At 47.0% G+C, this 21,325-nt stretch overlaps 1 protein-coding gene across 1 annotated transcript in view; it reads right to left on the bottom strand.

Moving 5' to 3' along the window:
• Positions 1-20,093, bottom strand: part of LOC138827511 (cingulin-like) — a 28,866-nt gene extending 8,773 nt beyond the window's left edge. Inside the window, exons 1-11 of the mRNA XM_070023094.1 lie at positions 19,983-20,093; positions 12,021-12,906; positions 10,962-11,062; positions 10,780-10,849; positions 10,569-10,664; positions 8,489-8,616; positions 7,126-7,258; positions 6,602-6,814; positions 5,746-5,894; positions 3,836-3,968; positions 252-461 (exon numbers count right to left, since the gene is read on the bottom strand). Of these exons, the coding sequence (XP_069879195.1) occupies positions 252-461; positions 3,836-3,968; positions 5,746-5,894; positions 6,602-6,814; positions 7,126-7,258; positions 8,489-8,616; positions 10,569-10,664; positions 10,780-10,849; positions 10,962-11,062; positions 12,021-12,872 (2,085 nt within the window). The 5' untranslated portion in view covers positions 12,873-12,906; positions 19,983-20,093. The remainder of the gene's footprint in view (positions 1-251; positions 462-3,835; positions 3,969-5,745; positions 5,895-6,601; positions 6,815-7,125; positions 7,259-8,488; positions 8,617-10,568; positions 10,665-10,779; positions 10,850-10,961; positions 11,063-12,020; positions 12,907-19,982) is intronic.
• Between the last annotated feature and the right edge of the window lie 1,232 nt (positions 20,094-21,325).

Below are 21,325 nucleotides of genomic sequence, written 5' to 3'. Positions count from 1 at the left end.
CTCACCAGAGCCAGGTTTAATTAGAGAAGGATAGCCCCAGCCAGGGGCTCCACTGAGAATCTCACCCCTACACAGAGGCAATAGGTATCACCAGGTACAGCAGCCTCCACAGCCAAATCATGCTTTTCACCACACACCTAAAGCCACAGGGCTGATTGGTACATACCCATCATAGGTAACTTTCCATGCCCTCTGGCTTCTCAGCCCTACCTCAGCCTCCACCTCCTAAGCCCTGGGCCCACTCCCCTTGCCTTAGAAGCCTCTTCACAGTCGAGTCTCAGTTGCTGGATGGTTTTCTGCAGCTGGAGGTTCTGCTGTTCCAGTTCTCGGCCTCGATCAGCCTCCACCCTCAGGACAACCAGCTGCTTCTCCAGCTCCCGGTCCCTGTGTCGCCCAGACATCTCCTGGCTCTGTAGTTCTGCCTGGAGCTCCTTAACCTCCTCCTTTGTCTGGTGCAGCTCCTAGATGGGAGGGAAAATGGTGATGGGGAGACCATCACAGCAAGAATGAGACTCTAGAAAGTAGAAAAAGTGAAATTCTCACACATTGTGAATCAGGGCATAAATGATGTAGACACTTTGGAAAGCAAGCTGGCAGTTTAGCCAGAAGTTGAACACAAAGCTGGGCGCCGGTGGCTCAAGCCTGTAATCCTAGCTACTCAAGAGGCTGAGATCTGAGGATCGCAGTTCAAAGCCAGCCGGGGCAGGAAAGTTCCTGAGACTCTTATCTCCAATAAACCCGCTAGAAAACCGGAAGTGGCGCTGTGGCTTAAGTGGTAGAGCGCTCGCCTTGAGCTGAAGAGCACAAGGACAGCGCCCAAGCCCAGAGTTCAAGCCCCATGACCGACAAAAAAAAAAAAGAGTAGAACATTATGCATCCTTAGAAAAGGGAAAAGATATTTGTTTCCACATGGTTGAGCCCTGAAAACATGATGTCAGGTAAAAAATAAGAAATAAAAATAAAAAGCCAGAAATGAAAGACGTCTTACTGTAGGATTACAATTGCATGAAATAGCCAGAAGACGCAAATCCAGAGAGATAGCAGGTTGACTACTGGTGCCAGTGGGTTCAACGAATGACTACTAATGGTCATAGCATATCTGGTTTGGGTGATTAGAATATTTTATAAGTAGATAGTGGTGGCAGTTTCACAACTTAAGAGTGTATACACTAAGAAAACAACTGGCTTGTCCTTTTTTTGGGGTGGGGAGAGGGGTCAGTCATGGGGTTTGAACTCTGGGCCTGGGCACTGTCCCTCAGCTCTTCAGTTCAAGGCAAGCACTCTACCAGCTGAAGCATAGCACCACTTCTGGTTTTCTGGTAGTTTATTGGAGGTAAGAGTCTCGTGGACTTTCCTGCCTGGGCTGGCTTTGAACCATGATCCTCAGATCTCAGCTTCCTTAGTAGCTAGAATTAGGCATGAGTCACCAGCACCCAGCCTGGCTTGTCTACTTTTAAAGGAGGAATTTCATAGTTTATAAAATATAACATCAGGGCTGGGAATGTAGTTTAGTGGTAGAGAGCTTGCCTAGCACACATAAAGCCCTGGGTATTCCTCAGTACCACATACACAGAAAAAGAGCAAAGTAGCGCTGTGGCTCAAGTGGTAGAGAGCTCGCCTTGAACACAGAGAAGCTCAGGAACAGAGCCCAGACCCTTCCTGAGTTCAAGCCCCAGGAATGGCAAAAAAATAAAATAAAATAAAATAAATATATCATTAAGAAATTCTATGTAGAGCTAGGCACCAATGGCTCATGCTTGTAAGCTTCTCAGGAGGCTGAGATCTGATGATCACAGTTCAAAGCCAGCCCAGGCAGAAACATCTGTGAGACTCTTATGTCCAGATAAGAAAAAAAAAAAGCAAGAAAAGGAGGTGTGGCTCAAGTGGTAGACTGCCAGCCTTAAGTGAAAAAGCCAAGTGAGAGCACAAGCCCCTGAGTTCAAATTACAGCACTGGCATGAAAGAAAGAAAGACAGAAAGAAAGAGACAGACAGACAGACAGGAAGGAAGAAAGAAAGAAAGAAAGGAAGGAAGAAAGAAAGGTAGACAAGTAGATGAACTTATAGCTAAAACAAGACTAGACAAGACTAGCTATCTATAAAATATAAACTAAGGCAGGAAAAAAAAGGTAAGGGTATGGCTTAAGTGGTAGAATAGTTGCCTAATAAGCACTAGGCCCTGAGTTCAAATCCTATACTACCAAAAAAATAAAAAGTAAGAACTAGGCATGGTTGTATATACATGCAATCTCAGCACTAATGAGGATCAGAAGAGGATGAAGAGTTTCAGATCTGCTTAGGCTACATGGTATGACCCTGTCACATCAACAGCCATATCAAAATAATAATATATGGGCCAGGCGCCTGTGACTCACACCTGTAATCCTAGCTACTCAGGAGTTTGAGATCTGAGGATTGCGGTTCAAAGCCAGCTGGGACAAAAAAGTCCTTATGAGACTCCTATCTCCAACTAACCACTCAAAAACTGGAAGTGGAGCTGTAGCTCAAAGTAGTCAGAGTGCTAGCTTTGAAAAAAAGAGCTCAGGGACAGCACCCAGGCCCTGAGTTCAAGTCCTACAATGACAAAAGTTAAAAATAAAAATACCATTATTTTCACTGTCATTAGATAGTTTTATGGTAGAAATATAATACACAAGCATTGACTAATATTTGTAAACGGAGTGCCTACTACCTGTCTAGGACAGTATATCCATGAAATTAGAGATAAATGCATCTTCAGGAAGCCTTAAATGCCAGTGTCCCAATGAAAGGATTTTCTAAGTTATCCAAGTTGTCCAAAAAATAACCCATTGCCGGGGCTGGGAAGGTGCTCATTGGTAGAGCACTTGCCTTGCATGCCAGATGCCCTGGGTTCAATTCCTCACCACCACATAAGCAAAAAGAAAAAAGCCGGAAGTGGCACTGTGGCTCAAGTGGTAGAGCGCTAGCCTTGAGCTGAAGAGCTGAGGGACAGTGCCCAGGCCTAGAGTTCAGACCCCATGACCGGACCCAAAAAAAAAAAAAAAAAAAAAAAACCCATTGCCTTTTTATCCTTCATAAACTGAAACACTAAGAATATCAAGAAATTATGTTCCTATCAATTTTATGACCTTTCATTTATGACTCATGAAGCATCACCCTAGGTATGATTTTAAAAAAAAAAAATAGAATTGACTAAGAAAACAAAGACCAAAAAGGGAAGCTGACTGAACTTTGGATGGTACCAAACCACCAGCAAGGATGTGTCTTGGAGACTGGGGAGATGGACACACTAAATGCGAGGGATCTTTTATTTCCCCATGACTAGACTGTGTACTTTACAACAGCCTTCAGATTACAGTCTGGCTTCCCATGTAGGTCAGCTAGCCATGCCAATAGAAGCATTCCAGTCCACGTGATCGTACTTCTCATTGTAAATTAATAAACCAGCATTCTAGACAAAAATCCCGTAGTTAATATCATAACCATAGCTAATGAATCCACCCACCCCGCCCCTAGAAGGACAGAGCAGCTTTTGCTATGCTGACCAAATTAAGTTTCTGAGCCTATAAAAATGACCTTGGACTTTCACAAATCCACCTAAATGCTGCTACCCCATGAGGTCTCTTGGGAGGCTGCCAGCATCCTCTGGCTCTACCCCAACCTGGCTACTGAGAGCCTTTTCCACTACAAACCTCCAGAACCAATGAGGAAACCAGTTCTATTGTGCTGGAATGAGAATACTGCAGTAAGGTCTGCACCAGCAGCTGGCCCTGTGAGCATGAGGACCCCTGTGGATAAGACACCCAAGTATCTATCACCCCGACTTGCCATTCTGTTCCCAAACTGCCAGGTACCTTCTTGAGTTCCTCAACTTGTTGAGCATCTCTACCACCACCTCGAGACTGATCCAAGTTCCTTTGTAAGACCTCTATCTTCTCCCCAAGCTCCTCTTCTATCTCCTCCTTCTCCATGCGCAGCTGCAGGAGTCTGAGCCCAGCAAAATAAAGAAAAAAGGAAACAGGGTTAGGACTCTAGCCTTGCACTGTCTGACAGTGTAAACCAGTTCTCTGGAGGCTACCATCTTGAGTTCCCACTCTCAAGGAAGAAAGTAGATTTGGAGAAAGGCAGTTTAGGAAATGGAAGAACACAGCATGTTAGAAAGGATTGGCAAGGGCTGAGAGCATAGCTTAATGGTAGAGTGCTTGCCTAGCATGCATGAAGCCCTGGGTTCAATTCCTCAGTACCAAATAAAACAGAAAAGGCCTGAAGTGGCACTGTGGCTCAAGTGGTAGAGTGCTAGCCTTGAACAAAAGACGCTCAAGTTGAGCTGGGAAGGTGGCTTAGTGGTAGAGCGCTTGCCTTGCATGCATGAGGCCCTGGGTTCAATTCCTTAGCACCACATAAGCAAAAAGAAAAAAACCAGAAGTGGTGCTGTGGCTCAAGTGGTAGAGCGCTAGCCTTGAGCTGAAGAGCTGAGGGACAGCGCCCAGGCCCAGAGTTCCCCACGACCGGACCCCCGCCCCCAAAAAAAAGACGCTCAGGGAGAGTGCCCAGGTCAAACCCCAGGACTGGCAGAGAGAGAGAGAGAGAGAGAGAGAGAGAGAGAGAGAGAGAGAGAGAGAGAGAGAGAGAGAGAGAAAGGATTGGCTAGAATTCTAGCTAACTGGGAGGTGGAGATAGGGGATCCCAGTTCACTTTCAACCAAGGCATAAAAGTTTATGTGATTCCATCTCAACCAATGGCTGCATGTGGTGGTGTGTGCTTGTCAAACTCAGTGACATAGGAAATCATAAGTAGGAGACTGAAGCATAGGCTGGTCCTGCCATTAAGCAAAACCCTTCCTTGAAAATAATCAACACACACACACACACACACACACACACACACACACACACACGAGCAGCATATGTGGAAGCTAGATCTAAAATATAATAACTTATACAGACTCTAGGCATTCACACACAAAGAATCAGACTAAAGGAAGACACCCTTGGGGAAGGAACACAAAGGTATAACTCCTCTGAACATTTCAAATACTATTTATTGAAATGAACCAAGAAATGGAAACATGTTTTGCTCTTGTTTTTGTTATTGTTAATGTGGTAGTGTTTGGTGCTTTGCTTTGGGTTTTTTTTCTTCTGAGAGGGTAAGGGAGGGAGGAAGAGTGAATAAATGCAATCATGCTATGCAGTATACACTATGTGGAAAATTACCTATGTAACTTGTGGGGAGGGATGGCTGGGGGAAAACTGGGGGGAAGTAAAGGAAGGGATGACATTGTTCCATAAAAAGAAATGGCCAGATGCTGGTGGTTCACACCTGTAATCCTAGCTATTTAGGAGGCTGAGATCTGTGGACTGTGGTTCCAAGCCTGTAAGATTCTTATCTTTGATTAGCCATCAGAAAACTGGAGGTGGCACTGTGGCTCAAAGGGGTAGAGCACTAGCCTTGAGCAAAAGAGCTCAGGGACAGTGTCCAGGCCCCGAGTTCAAGCTACACAACTGACAATAAATAAATAAATAAATAGATAGATAGATAAATAAAATAGTACTTATTGCCTCACTTATGAAATGGTAGCCCCTCTGTATAACACCTTAATAGTTAAAATAAAATTAACTTTTTTTGAAAAAGGGAGTTGGAGAGATAACTCAAGTAGACTGTCTAACAAGTGTAATATCCTACAGTATCTCAACAAAAGAAAAAGAAAAGTAGAAGGATCTAAGAGTCATGGATAAGTGCTCCCAGGAGAAGATGAAGTTCTTACTCTTGCTTGGTGGCTCTCAGCTCTTCTTTGTTCTTCTGAAACATGTTCTGCCAATGCCCTGTTTCCTCTGAAGTCTCTTCTAGCTCCCTCTGAAGTTCTAGAACCAGGGTTGACATCTTCTGCCTCTCAGCCTCCAGTGCTGCATGGTCCTAGGGAAAAGAAAGGCAGGCTCAGAAGGCTCAGGCTCAGGGCAGAGCTCACTTCAAGGTGATCTGAGAGTGTGCACAAGGGGAAGGTCAGGCTCAAAGGGCACCATGCTGGCTGCACTCTGACAACCCTGGAGGTACCTGGTTCAATGCCAGTGAGTCCACCTTCATAATCATCTATAGGAGGCCTCTCCTAGTTACTTCCCCCCACAAAACTTAGTCACAGCCAGGTGCTGGTGGCTCACGCCTGTAATCCTAGCTACTCAGGAGGCTGAGATCTGAGGATCGCGGTTCAAAGCCAGCCCAGGCAGGAAAGTCCATGAAACTCTTATCTCCAATAAACCATCAGAAAACCAGAAGTGGTGCTGTAGCTCAAGTGGTAGAGCACTAGCCTTGAGCGGAAGAGCTGAGGGACAGCGCTCAGGCCCAGAGTTCAGGCCCACGACCAACAACAACAACAACTTAGTCACCTAACCTTCTGGTCTATGTTCCTCCTCTCTTCTCTCCTCTCTCTTTTCTCCCCTCGCCTCTCTCCTTTCCTCTCCTCTTCTCTCTCTCTCTCCCTTCCCCAATATGTAGATTTCCTGGACATGATTTTCACAACTTCTCACATATGTCCTTTAAGGAGAGTTCCTAGTTGCAACCATGAAAAGTCGAAACATAATTTAAGGCTGCTCCCTCCTCTCCCAGCCCCTGCTTTTGTCACATGCCTGGGATGCATCCTGCATGCTCCGGCGAAGTTTCTCTGTGTCTCTTTGGTACTGCTGCCGGACATGTTCCACCTCTTGGTCCCTCGAAGCCACCTCCTCCTTCAGAGCCCCCTTCAGGGCGGTCAGCTCCCGTTCTCGCAGTCTCAACTGCTCCTCTACTCGTTGTTTCCCTTCTAAGACTTCTTCTAGAAGTTCCCGGGTCTCTACCAGGTCCTAGGAAAAGATCAAAAGGGGTGACTATATTAGGAACCATCTGTTTAGTAATAATTCATCCATTTAGCTGAAAAAGTAAAAATAAGAAGTTAGGTGCCAGCAGCTCAAGCCTATAACCTAGCTGAGGATCATGGTTTGAAGCCTGTCCAGACATATCCATGAGACCTCTCTCTGCCTTTGAGTCTTCCTGAAAGCACATGAAATAGTACCTGTTATAAGCTAGACTACATTGGGGCACATGTGAATAGCAAACATGAGAGTGGCCCAGTTGAAAGGAAGCTGAGACTAGGGCATACAACCCCATACTGTACCTTCAGAAGCACCTCTTTAGCAGGCTCAGGGCTCTGGCCCTGTTTTAGCTTGTTCTGTAGCTCCTTCACCTGGGTCTCCAATCCATGCCGTAACCTTTCACCCTGGTCCAGGAGGAGCTTCATGTTCTGGAGCCTGGTAATAAACAACATTATTGAACACTATGTGTCAGGCAGTTTCGAAATACTTTTCATATATTAGTTCATTTAAACTTCCTTTAAAAGTATCTGTTCAGCCAGGCCCTGGTGGCTCACGCCTGTAATCCTACCTACTCAGGAGGCTGAGATATGAGGATCACGGTTCAAAGCCAGCCCAGGCAGAAAACTCCATGAAACTCTTATCTCCAATAAACTACTAGAAAACCAGAAGTGGCGCTGTGGCTCAGGCGGTAGAGCGCTTGCCTTGAGCTGAAGAGCTGAGGGACAACAACCAAGCCCAGAGTTCAAGCCCCACTACTGACAAAAAAAAAAAAAAGGTATTTGTTCACCTCTCTTTTGTCATTTGTTTTGGATTTTGTTGTTACATCGGTTTAGTTTTTGCTGTGGGAATAGAACCCAAGGTCTTGTCTGTATTATTTAAGCACTCTACCACTGAGCTACATTCCCAGCCCTTGTTTAAATCTTAATGACGGCTCCCCGACTATCTTATATAATACTGCAATCCTCTAACAATGTAGTCCCCTTGATCTGTCTTAATCTGCTCTATTCAGCACCTTCTTATGTGTTACACATTTACTTACATACCATGCTTGCTAACTGTTTGCCTACTATGTTTCCGGAAGGCAGAACCCTTCATCAGCATGGCTACCTCACTGAGGTATCTCAAGAACTTAGATTAGTGTCTGTCATCATTGGGAAGGCATGTGCTAAATAAATAAGTAAATCCTCATAATGAACATATTTTATAGATTAAGAACCTGAGACATTGCCTAAAATTCATGCATTATCAACATTACTGACAGAGAAGGTAAAGAGAGGCAAGGGGCTCAAGTGCTGGTGGCTCATACCTGTAATCCTAGCTACTTAGGAGGCTGAGATCTGAGGACTGAGGTTCAAAGGAAGGAAAGTCTGTGTGACTCTGATCTCCAATTAACCACCAGAAAACCAGAAATGAAGCTGTGGCTCAAAGTGGGTAGAGTACTAGACTTGAACATAAAGATCTCAGGGCCAGTGCCCAGGCCCCAAGTTCAAGCCCACAATCAACAACCAAAAAAGAGAGAGAGAGAAGTAGAGAGAGAGAGAGAGAAAAGGTAAAGAAAAAGGTTCCGTGATTGAACCATCCCTGCCCCTTTAAGCTTCTGGAGATTTCCTGTCTCCTTCAACCCTGGCCCCAAACAGCCCCACATGTGCCATCAACTGCACTCACTCTTTGGTGCTCTGCTGGACTTCCCCTTTCCTTCTTTCTAGGAGCTCCTGCAGTCGGCTACACTCTTCTGCTTTCTCCTCCAGTTGCCGCTCCAGCCCAACCTGGGATGGCTCTAGCCTCTGCCGCTTCTGGAAAAGAGTATAGAAAGTAGAGAGTAGAGAAAAAAACACAGAAAAGATCCACTATAAAAGGAATGTCCAACACATATTGGACACTTGATCTATGATAGACATTGTACTATGGGCCTCATACATATTTAGGCATTTAATCCTCACAACAAACCTAGATATTTGGGATTTTTTTTTTTTTTTTGGGTCCGGTCGTGGGGCCTGAACTCTGGGCCTGGGCGCTGTCCCTCAGCTCTTCAGCTCAAGGCTAGCGCTCTAACAGTTGAGCCACAGCGCCATTTCCAGCGTTCTTCTTTTTGCTTATGTGGTGCTGAGGAATTGAACCCAGGGCCTCAGGCATGCAAGGCAAGCACTCTACCACTGAGCCACCTTCCCAGCCCAATATTTGGGATTATTAAAAATATGTGCAGGTCTGGGTAGATGGCTTAGTGATAGAGTGCTTGCCTAGCATGCATGAAGCCCTGGGTCTGATTCCTCAGTACCACATAATCAGGAAAAGCTGGAAGTAGCGCTGTGGCTCAAGTGATAAGAGTGCTAGCCTTGAGCAAAAATAAGCTCTTGGACAATGACCAGGCTCTGAGTTCAAGCCCCAGGACTGGCAAAAATAAACAAAACATATATATGTGGTGTATATGTGTGGAGAAATTAATCAGCATTTCTTTCGATTCTGAGTGTGGGCTAGAATAGAAAAATGAGGAACTGACAAGTGAATTCTGATGTTAGGTCATAAAAAGGCACTGCACTTTTTCTTTCATACTTTTTCTCTTACATCACTCATTCTGAGGACACGAAAGCACCTCTATGGAGGGGTCCTTACACTCAAGGACTGAGAGCTTCAACCAAAGCCAATTAATTAAGCCATTTAAGAAGCAGATCCTCCATCTCTACTCAAGCTTGTGAGTGTGAACTTTTAACTTGGGTCAAAATTTCCCAGCTGAGCTGATCTCAGATTTTTGTCCCTCAGATCCTGGGAAATGCTAATTTTAAGCTGTTAAATTCTAAGTGTGATTAGTTTTACAGCCATAAATAAATAATAGTACTTTTATCTCCACTTTGCAATTAAAGAACTAGAAGCTTAAAACACTTAAAGAACTTATCCAAGTTGTTACACAGCCAAGTATCAAGATCTAAATCTATTTAGTTTGGTTCTATAGCCCATCACTTAACAATTACATTGCTGTGCTTTCTGGGATTTTTTTGGTCATCATGGGACCTGAACTCTGGGCCTGGGCATTGTCCCTCAGCTCTTCAGCTCAAGGCTAGTGCTCTACCACTTGAGCCACAGCACTGCTTCCAGTTTTCTATTGGAGATTGGGTCTCATGGACTTTCCTGCCGGGACTGGCTTTGAACAACAATCCTCAGATCTCAGCCTCCTGAGTAGCTAGGATTACAGGTGTAAGCCTCAGGTGCCTGGCTGCTATGCTTTCCTGGAAACAAGAGGCCACTTATAATGAGCACCAACTACATGAAAAGCAATACTGTGAAAAACTTTACAAGCTGGGAGCTGGTGGTTCAGGTCTATATTCTAGCTACTCAGGAGGCTGAGATCTCAGGATCAAAGTTCGGAGCCAGCCTAGGAAGAAAAGTCCATGAGACTCTTATCTCCAATAAACTACTCAGAAAAAAAAAGAGGGGAGTTACAAGCCGGGCGCTGGTGGCTCACGCCTGTAATCCTAGCTACTCAGGAGGCTGAGATCTGAGGATCGCAGTTCAAAGCCAGCCCGGGCAGGAGAGACCGTGAGACTCCTATCTCCAATAAACTACCAGAAAACCGGAAGTGGCGCTGTAGCTCAAGTGGTACAGCGCTCGCCTTGAGCTGAAGAGCTGAGGGACAGCGCCCAGGCCCAGAGTTCAAGTCCCACGACCGACAAAAAAAGCCAGTGTCAGCAATCCCCAGGCCAAGGTGTTTTCCCTGTGGTCCTGCATGCCTCCCAAAATGCTAACTTCTCACCTTCATCTCTTCATCCAGCTTTTTCTGTAGTTCCTCTACTCTTCGGGTGAGCTCGCCTTGCCCTGCCAGGGTCTTATTAGAAGCAGGAGCAATCATCTGCCACAAAGATATAGGACAAGGAAGGAAGATAGGACCTGAGTCCATATCCAGATCCCTAGATGTCCTCAAGATCCAAACGTTAACCCTTGTTCCTACCAAGTGAGTCACTTACCGAGAGAGGCTGCATCTGCTCCAGCACCAAACTAACCTTCCTCCGCACAGAAGCCTCACTTTCCGAGCTTCTAGAAGACAGAAGGGGAGGGGAGGAGAGAGGCAAAAGAAATAAGGAAAAGGAAAAAAACAAGTAAAATGGAGACAATGAAAAAGAAAAGTGACCGAGCAGGCCCCACTCACCCCTCCCTCAGAATGCCAAAGATGGTGGCCTTCACATGGTCCATACTGTCTGGTGGGGCTGTCTCCTGCTGATCTCGGAGAAGGTCTGGAGTTGATTTCAACTGCAAAAAACAATTTTTGTAAGAAGAGAGAGCTGAGTAAGGTGAGGTATGCAGGTTATCCCCAGGAAAATCACAAGACCCTATCTTTAAAAAAAAAAACAAAAACATAGCAAATAGCAAAAAGGGTTGAAAATGTGGCTCAAGTGATCAATCACTTGCCTACTTGCCTGGCAGGCATGATACTTAGTTCAAACCCCAAGACCACCAGGGAAGAAAGGAGGAAAAAAGTAAAGGAGGGAAAGAGGAAAAAAGAGAGGGGAAAAGGGGAGAAAGTGGGGGAAGGAAGGAGGGAAGAAGAGGAGAGAATATAGAAGGGGAGAAAGGAAGAGAAGGAGGGAGAAGAAAGGAGGGAGGGAAATAGAGGTGGCATCAATGAGATAAGGCCACCTCTCGGCATGATGAACTTCGCTGATAAGGCCTGAGCAACAGGCCTCATCCCCTCTAAATTGTCACTCTGAACCAGATTTTCTTCAATAAGCAGATCTCAACCAGCTGTGGGCTGTGTCACAAAGCATTTGCCACGGTGACAGTTGATGTACTATATTCATATATTTATAAATGATTTACTTTCAGAATGGACTTAAGTTTGTCTCAAAGTAAAGTTGCTCTCCCACTTACCTGCACTCCTGAGAGAGAGAGAGAAAGGCATAGAATTTTGGCAAGAGCATCGAGTCTTCTTTATGAAGATTGTACACTGAGCAAATGAGCATTTGCTAGCTAATGGCTAGGGCAAAAACAAGTAACTGCACATCTGTTAATGGTGACTTCATAGTTCTCTTTAGCATTTTACCCAGGGAACTTCTTTGCTTGTGAATACCCTCTACTTGGTGGATAACAAGGAGAGCAAATGGTCAAGACTTTCTGCCCTAGGTTATTTGAATTAGTGGAGCCTCAGGGTTGACAGGTCAGGGTGGGAGATGAGCTGAAGGGTTGGAAATAGGGAGGGATGGAATCTGACCTGCAGCACAGCAGGATCCTGTGCTTTCTCCTGTGGCTCCTCAAAACTCTTAAGGACCCAGTCCTGAGTCTGACGGGAGCGGCTGAAAGCACCCAAAGGGCTCTTGCTCTGAAGTGGCAGTGGCTGTTTTGAATTGTCCACAGGGCTGTCATTCTTACTAGGGGTCCAGTGTTTGGTGGACTGTGGTTCCCGTTCCACAAGGGTGTCTTGTGGGGGCCGGCTGTCCAGGCTCTGGCTCCGCTTCCGCTGTTCATGCGGCAGGGTCCGTGTGCGCCGACCAGTCCGACCCCTGACCTGACCCCCCACTTGATGGTTGAACTTGCTGATGAGTGAATCCACTGAAGACAGGGGAGCAGTGTCAATGGTATTACCTGGGGAAGGCTCTGGAGGGGCTAGCTCCAGCAAGCTGGAACTCCTATTGTTAGGCCCCATAGGCGTAGGGCCTGCCAGTGAAGCCTGTGACTGGGAACGGAGCAGTCTTCTATTCCAACGAGCCCCAAGCTCCTCATCAGACGTGCTGCCCTGGGAAGGGACAGATGACCCCTGGACCTGAGAGTAGGGGTTTTCAGGGAGTTCCGAATCAGAGCTCAGAGTTCCTGGGGTTCCTTTGCTGTTGTCCCCCTTGATTTGGACCCCAAAGGAGTCACCCCCTTTCTCTCCACTGTTAAGCACCACAAAAGGCTGTCCAGCGATGCCCTGCACACGTACAGCAACCCCATAGCTACTGGCTCTTGCATCCTTAGCAGGGCGTCGCGCACCACGGCGCAGTGTGGACTTCTCTGTAGCACCCTCTGGCTCTGTGATGAAGCGAATCTGAACTCCATGGTCTACAGGACCTCGGGGCTCAGCCATGGTGAATGGCTATTCCATGGACGGTGGGGGGACCCTAGAAGACAAAGGGAAGGGTTTTAGCTAAGAAACTTAATATAGAAACCCAGAAACTTCCATCCTCCCGCTCTAGTGGGAGTCTTGTCAGTCCCTTCTACATAGCACCAGGATTCTCATACTTCATGTGAGTAGCAGAAATGAGATGTGAGACCCTGTCATCAGTTTCTAATTCAATAGAGTCTAGACTGGGATCTGAGATTTTATGTTTCTCACCCCAAGTTCTCTTGGGCAATGCTGTTGGTACTTTGGTCCCGATAACATTAGCTCAGTGGTAGAGTACTTGCTAGCTTTGGTTAAACAGGAGCAGGGAAGGGTAACAAACACATAACACACCGTGAAGAATCTATTTCCGGGCTGGGATGGTGGCTCAGTGGTAGAGTGCTTGCCTTACATGCATGAGGCCCTGGGTTCAATTCCTCAGTCAGCACCACACAAGCAGAAAAGCCGGAAGTGGTGCTGTGGCTCAACTGGTAGAGTGCTCGCCTTGAGCTGAAGAACAGTGCTCAGGCCCAGAATTCAAGCCCCAAGACTGACAGAAAGAAAGAAAGAAAAGAAAGAGAATCCATTTCCTCTGATACAACCCTAGAAATTATGACTTCATTAAGAATTTAAAGATTTCACTTATCCATGCACCTGTGGCTCATACATGTAATCTTAGCTACTCGGGAGGCTAAGATCTGAGGACTGAGTTTCAAAGCCGGCCTGGATAAATTTCAGTCTAATCTCCAATTAACAACCAAAAAGTCACAAGTGTGTGGGATGCTGGTGGCTCATGCCTGTAATCCTAGCTACTCAGGAGGCTGAGATCTGAGGATCGCTGTTCAAAGCCAGCCCAGGCAGGAAAGACTGTGAAACTCCTATCTCCAATAAACCACCAGAAAACTGGAAGTGGGGCTGTAGCTCAAGTGGTAGAGCGCTCACCTTGAGCTGAAGAGCTGAGGGACAGTGCTCAGGCCCAGAGTTCAAGCCCCATGACTGACAAAACAAAACAAAACAAAAAAAAGTCACAGGTTCAGGTGTGACTTACAAAGTAGATGGCAAGCCTGGGGGGAAAAAAACTGCCAAGAGAGAGAATGAGAATTTGAGAATTCATACTCCAATACTGGTGTGCGTGCGCGTGCATGCTTGCGTATACACACACACACACACACACACACACACAGCTTTCATTTGGCGGGGTGCCAGTGGTTCATGCCTGGAATCCTAGCTACTTATGAGGCTGAGATCTGAAGATCACCGTTCAAAGCCAGTCAGGGCAGGAAAGGCCATGAGATTCTTATCTCCAATTAATCATCAGAAAACCCGAAGTGGTGCTGTAGCCCAAATGGTAGAGCACTTGCCTTGAGCTGAAGTGCTCAGGGACAATGCCCAAGCCCAGAGTCAAGCTCATAACCGACAAAAAAAAAAAAAGCTTTCATTTGATCTTCATACATATAATATAATATGAGGAAAGCATAGACCCCAAGCCTGCCTATCAGATACTTCTCCCACTGGAGAAAAGAGGGCTCATTTAAAATATAGAAGAACAGAAAATAAGTTGTCCCATTTCTGAGAAGATATTCAAATTAACGGCAGTGCTGTCTCTAGGATGAGGAAATTAAAAGCTAGAGATATTCTCTGGGAGAATAGAAAAGGATGGACTGACTTTCTTTCTTTCTCTCTTTCTTTCTTTCTTTCCTTCCTTCTTTCTTTCTTTCTTTTTTTTTCGGTCATAGGTCTTGAACTCCGGGCCTGGCACTATCCTTCAGCTCTTCAGCTAATGGCTGTCGCTCTACCACTTGATCCATAGCACCACTTCTGGTTTTCTGGTGTTTTATTGGAGATAAGAGTCTCACAGCCTTTCCTGTCCGGGCTGGCTTTGAACCGTGATCCTGAGAACTCAACCTATAGTTACGATTAAAGGTGTGATCTACCAGAGCCCAGCAGGGATGGACTTTCTACGGTGTACTTTTGTATGTCTTTTTTTTAACATATATTTTTTTAAGATACTGTACATAGGGGTTACAGTTATATGAGTAAGGTAATGAGTACATTTCCTATTGAGCATTGTTACACCCTCCTTCTGTGTCTTTTTAATTTGGAATCAAGTACATGTATTACCTATTCAAAGAAAGATTTAAGGCTAGGGATGTAGCTCAAGTGGTCAGCACTTGCCCAGCATGTGAAAGACCCAAAGTTTAATCTCTAGTACTGCAGACAGCAAGAAATAGAGGGAGGAGGGAGAGAGGGAGAAGAACTTAAATACGATTTTAAATGCATCTATCCAAGGGGCCCCAGAAAACATAGGACCTTCCCACCTGGGGGCCAGGACAAAAAATATCCACAGGCTGACTCACTAGTCCACATTACCTAGGCTTAGAGTCAGCAAATGGAATGTGTTTCAGGTATGCTCTGGCTCTAGGAACTTTCCCCACCCTTCAGCTAGTGTGTTAAGTCTCCATCAGAGCCCAGCACCAAACTAGAGGAGGAGTCTCTAGCATGCCAAACAGGAAAACAAACATGCCCAACTCAACTTCCCTGTGGAGTTCTGGGCCAAGGAAACTTGGCAAGGTCCCTTTTCACCAGATTATAGAAGCTCTCAGAAGCCAGGTAACCAAGGTGAGCTGATTGGGGAGGGGAGGGAATAGGAAAGGCAGAATTTAGGATGGTAAGAAAGGGTTCTAGCTGAGAAATGGAGGTTGAGGAACAGCATCCTTAGCATTCCTGCTCTTCCCTCAGGAGAAAGGAACCTCCCCCTTCCCCTTCTTTATTAGGAGCTGCTGGCTCATCTTTTGTGTCCTGGAGCCAAAATTTTACTACCAAATCTTACAAAGTTTGTGACAACAAAGCCGGGTGCCAGTGGCTCACACCTGTAATCCTTGCTATTCAGGAGGCTGAGATCTGAGGATCATGGTTCAAAGCCAGCCCAGGAAGAAATGTCCATGAGTCTCTTATCTCCAATTAACAATCAGAAAACCAGAAGTGGCACTGTGGCTCAAGTGGTAGAGTGTTAGCCTTGAGCTGAAGAGCTCAGGGACAGGACAGCACCCAGGCCCAGAGTTCAAGCTTCATGACCAACAAAAAAAAAAAAAGTTTGTGACAACAAGAGGTAAATTCATTCCAGAAATCATGAGTAAAAAAAGAAATTAGGATCTGACTCAGAAAATTCTAATCTGTTCTTTACTTGATGTATATAACCTGAGCAAAGTACAATTCTTCTGAGCATCAGTTTCCTCATCAGTAAAATGGATATACTATTAGATAATTACACTATGTATACAAGAAGTTACCAAACTACAGTTTTAAAATATATTTATTTTATAATAACCTTATTGTACTTAGGTTTGACTTCAACCAACAGTGGAGAAAAGATATTAAACATAAAATCCCTGTCACATGCCGTCTGCTAGTAACTCACATCTGTAATTCTAACTACTCAGAAGGCTGAGATCTGAGGAACACAGTTCAAAACCAGAGCAGGCAGAAGTCTGTGTGATTCTATTCTCCAAGAAACCACCAAAAAGCAGGAAGTAGAGGTATGGCTAAAGTGGCAGTCTTGAGCGAAAAAGCCAAATGAGAATGTGAGCCCTGAATTTAAGCTCCAGTACTGGCACAAAAACAAATACAGCGCTGGGAATGTGGCTTAGTGGTAGAGTGTTTGCCTAGTAAGTATGAATCCCTGGGTTGGGATTCCTCATACCACATAAGCAGAAAAAGCTGGAAATGACACTGTGGCTCAAGAGGTAGAGCGCTAGCCTTGAACAAAAGTAGCTCAGGGACAGTGCCCCGGCCCTGAGTTCAAGTCTCAGGACTGGCAAAAAATAAATAAAATAAAATACATGCATACATACTCCTGTCACAAAATCTCACAAGCGTCACCACTAACACAAGCCATTCGTTTAGATAGCACTTCCTCTGAGAAGCCTTCCTGACCAAGCCCTTCTACTCAATAGGTCAGATCTACCTATGCTTTTCAGTTACCCTTTGATGGGTTTACCTCATTTTGTCGTTATGCATTCATTGGAGTGATTATTATCCATCTCCCCCACTAAACTATAAACTCATAGATGACAAAAACTATGGGTCTCAGCTAACTCCAGTGCCTGGCACATGGAAGATGTGAATAAGTCCTTAATGAAGATTGTATCAGGAACAAAGGCATCTCCAGCAGCAAGGGCAGGAAGATTGTCACAGATCGTTCACAATATTTCTCTTTTATCCTAGTAACTAGTCTGTCATCCTGGTCTGGATTGCCCTACGCAGTTGTGAACTTAGAATCAGATGTGCCTAGACTGCCAGCTCTCAGAAGTCACATGATTTATTCATGACACAGTTCTGCCCTGTCAGTATCTCCACAGATCTTCCAGATTCAGGTCAAAGAGTTCCTGCCTTAGCCCAGCAAGGTGTACAGCTCCTTGGGTGAGTGTTCTAAGTTGCGCAGATATGGTATTGAATGCTCCCTCGGGTCCCAATGACACCCCAATTTCAATCACCTTCAGTACCAAGACATAGGTGTCAGAGGCCAGAAGGACTGAGGGATCTTTGGGGTGGGTCAGAAAGCGAGGTTCTAAATGATTCAACATGGAAAACCCGAAACCTACCCGCCTTCAGTTACAGAGGACAGTGGGGCGGGGCCAAAGGAACAGGGCAGCTCAAGGCCTTGCCTAAGCCCCAAAGGCAGGTAAACAACAATCTGGGTCCACAACTAGGAGTCTAAAGCCTGCCTGACCCTGCTTTTCCCTCTCCTGGTACATGCCCAGGGCTCTTCTGACCAAATGTACTCTGAGAAGAGACCAGGACACAAGTGAATTAAGCTTCATCTGTTTTATATCTGCCATTCCTGCTTGTGGAGAAGGGAAGGGCACACTACACCTGTACCAGACATCCACTGACCTCTCCCTGAGTTATTCATTAGCCTGCCTTGCCCCAATTCCATCACCTCTGGCCCAGCCATATGCATCTGGCTTCCAACTAGTAGTGACAGGGCCCCTGGACTTCTAGCAGGAAGTGGGGGTGGGGTGGCTTCAGAAGGGCACTCAGAGCCAGGCAATATGCTAGGTGCTAAATAACAGGCACATTTAGAAAAAAAAAAAAAAAAAAGAAAAGGAGAGAACTAAGGGAATAGAGATTAGATCCCCCTTGGTGGAAATGAGAAAAGCAAACAGCGAAGACCGAAAAGGACAGCTCAGTGACCTTGGTCACTTGGCTGGCTCCCTTTTTCATAGGGAGATAAGATGATTCCTTGTAGGTCCAAATAGACCCCCCAAGTGAACTCCTGGCTAAGTCCACAGAAAAAGCAGAAACCTGAGAGCCAAGCTGGAGCTGCTTGGCCAGTGGGGGGGCGAGGGGGGGAGCAGAACACAATGAAGAACAGAACCTCTGCAAACTGGCTAGACTGGTTTGAGAGGGAAAGGGAGGGCCAGGGAGACTACACTGGCAGCTTGTAAAGAAGACCAGAGATTCCACGCCAGAGCAGGCAGAGGGGCAAGACCATGAGTAGGGGCACTATCCAGCCTGGATGCCAAAACCAAGGCTCTGAAGGAGGCAGAGGTTGAGCAGGGAAGAGACAAGAGCAGCAGATGAACAAAGAACTTAGGTGAGTGACAGACCAATGGGTGACAGGATGACTTTGTCTACCTTCACCACACCCTCCCAAGTTTCCAAAGTTACATTCCTAATCCCACTTACCTTGGCCACCTCCCAGGCCCTTAGTTTTCCCCTCCCTGGTACAAAGAGAACCCCCCTACTTCTGCCTCCCCTCCCACAAGAGTAATAGCCTGCAGCAGCCTGGGAACTACAGGAAGCCAAAATCCTCTTAGAGTCAGGCAGCAAATCTCTGGATTATCAGGCCCCCAAAGCCAGACCCCTACCCTTAAATATTCAGGATGAAAGAAGAGGTACCCCGGTATGCATAGGCAGCATGTCTATGGACATAGCGGTTGCTAATTATTTCCCAATTACAGCAACTATACTCAGGCAGGGCATCAAAGGGGCCAAACTCAGGTTGGCGCTGGTTCCATAGCTGCCTAAGGCAAGGAAATTTGCCTCAGAAATCTTGTCTGGCCCCAATGCACACCTCTCATCTGGCCTGGGGATTGGGAGGTGGTAATTCCCCTAGTCTTGTGGTCTCCTTGGGAGTTCCGCCTATTTCCTGTACCAGTATAGCCTATTGCCAATCTAAAAGCCAGCAAGGATCAAGAGTGAGAGATGCCTGATGAAGTTTCTCCAAGTGAAGAGATCCTGGGAGACATAATTGATTGGGCTCCCAAAGCTTACACCCCATTGGCTCCCGTCTAGAACCAAAGAAGGGTTTGGTATTAGGCCCTGGAAAGACGACTAGGAGAAATAAATATTCCCACAGCTGTATTTTTTCCTCTCTCTACACCCCTTACTCTTAAAGCTCCCCTCCCCAGCCTCACCCACCCTCCCCACCCCCACCCCGACTCTGGAAAATTTCTCCCTGCCATGAAAACAAAGACAGAAACAGAAAACCCTAGTAGTTTCACACCTAGCAAAGCCATAGGCTTGCCCTCTTCTGCCCTTCACTAGTGGTTCTCATCTGACTGCACCTGTAGACGCATAGTCGGAGCGGAGAAAGAGCCCACGCCAGAAAGGAGGTGTCAGTGGCCAGCCAGGGGAAGGCACCTTAGGAAAACAGCACCTGCCGATGCCATCCACTGTTCCTCTGAACCGCAGGCACCTGCCGATGCCATCCACTGTTCCTCGGAACCTCCCTTTGCCCAGCTGAGACCAACTCCTTTCCCCCACCACTCCGGTCTCCAGGAGAAATTCCGCCCCTAGGGCTGGCGTCTGACCTCCAGAGATACCCTGGCGCTGAGACGCCTTCATGCCCTGGGAATAGTCTTACCTTCAGATGCCTCACGCCTGGCTCCTCCTCAGCCACCTGCTTCTGGCATCTTAAGAGTAGGGACCAAGCTCGTAGTTCTGCCACCAAACCCTGACCTTCCCTCTTCCCCTCTCCACACCGGTGCCCAAGTAGGGGTTATCTCTGATCGCCTCCACCCCGGCCCCTCACAGATCCACCTGGGGCTCCACGGTCATCTCAAGTGCCCTTGCCTCAGTCCAGTCACTCACCCCAGCCGGGCTCAGCGCTCCCGGGCTCGCGGCTCCGGGCTCGGGCTCAGGATCGGGCTCTGGCAGAGCTGCACGCGCGGCTCCCGGGCCCTCCCCCTCGGTCCCTCGCTGCTCCCTCCCTTCTCCCCCTCCCACCAACCTGTTACTCCCCTCCGGAGCCCCGCCTGCGTTTGACGTCAGCACCTGTCCCCGCCTTCCTCCTCCTCCGATTGGTCCATTTCCCTGGGGGGCGGGGCCTCCGCCGCGGAGGGGACCCGGACCTGGGGTCTCGAGCCGGGTGGGCGGGAGAGGCGGCCGGGTCACGTGGGCCGGCGGGCTGCAAAGTGCTGGGGCGGGGCGGTGAGGGGCATCGGAGGCCATTTTGGGGGCGTAGTGGCTGACAGTCTGTGGGCACCCCGCCCCCCTAAATGGAGCCTCGGTACCACTGCAGTTAGAGCATCACCTCGGCTGTGCGGTGCGCGAGCCTCCCACCGCGGGTTTCGCAGCCCGAATCCCCGTTCGGAGCCCTTGCTGCCCTTCATCTTCCTCTGCAGAAAACATCCCGGTTGTCCCACCGCCGACATCAACGCCTCCTGCAGCTCAGCTCGTACTCTCTTCCAACCCCCCCCCAAAACCAAACCGGATCCCCAGTCTTGGTTCTCTTCTCCCATCCCCTGGCCTCCACATTTCCCAGCCTGTCATCTCTTCCTCTGGTGATATTCATCACCCAATTTCAGTGTTCTGGGTTTTTTACACTTTCATCATTTGTCTCCCATCCTATGATACACTCCTCCAGGACGAGGATCTTGTTTGCTTCGTCCTAAATGCCGACAACGGGGTCCAGAATATATTAGGCGCTTCACATTAGTTGAATGAACGATAGGAACTGAGAATATAAATTTACAGGCATTGGGATGACTTTGATTCTAAGTAGAAGGGAACGCAACCCCGGAACATAAATAAATCTACCTGTCCTGAAAAGCCTTTCAAGAAGATACCGACCCCAGTTCCCAGAAAAGAGCAGAATCTGGGGACACTAGGGTCGCACCAGCTGCAGTTAAACATGACAGGTGGCTTCTGGTGTACACTGTTGAAAAAAAAATTAAAAAGTGATTGACTTGGCTTGCCTTGCTGGGGCTCTAAATATTTCTCTCATTAATTTGTTCAATAAATATTTGTTGCAAGAAATCTTCAGTGCAGCCAGCTGTTGGGTGCCTTGGAACTCATTTCCTCCTCCTCCTCCCCCTCTACCCTCTTCAGCCTTTAGAAGCTGGGTGTGGGCCCAGGAGGGGAAAGTCCACCTACCTGTTATAAACTGTTGCAAAGTCTCCACATTCCAAAGGAAGTTGTCTACCAGGAATAGA

This window comes from Dipodomys merriami, unplaced genomic scaffold, assembly GCF_024711535.1.
Source record: "Dipodomys merriami isolate MVZ:Mamm:240054 unplaced genomic scaffold, mDipMer1.0.p SCAF_156, whole genome shotgun sequence".
Classification (NCBI taxonomy): Eukaryota; Metazoa; Chordata; class Mammalia; order Rodentia; family Heteromyidae; genus Dipodomys; species Dipodomys merriami.
The sequence above is the reverse complement of the archived record's forward strand: the minus strand, read 5'-3'. Positions and strand labels throughout refer to the sequence as shown.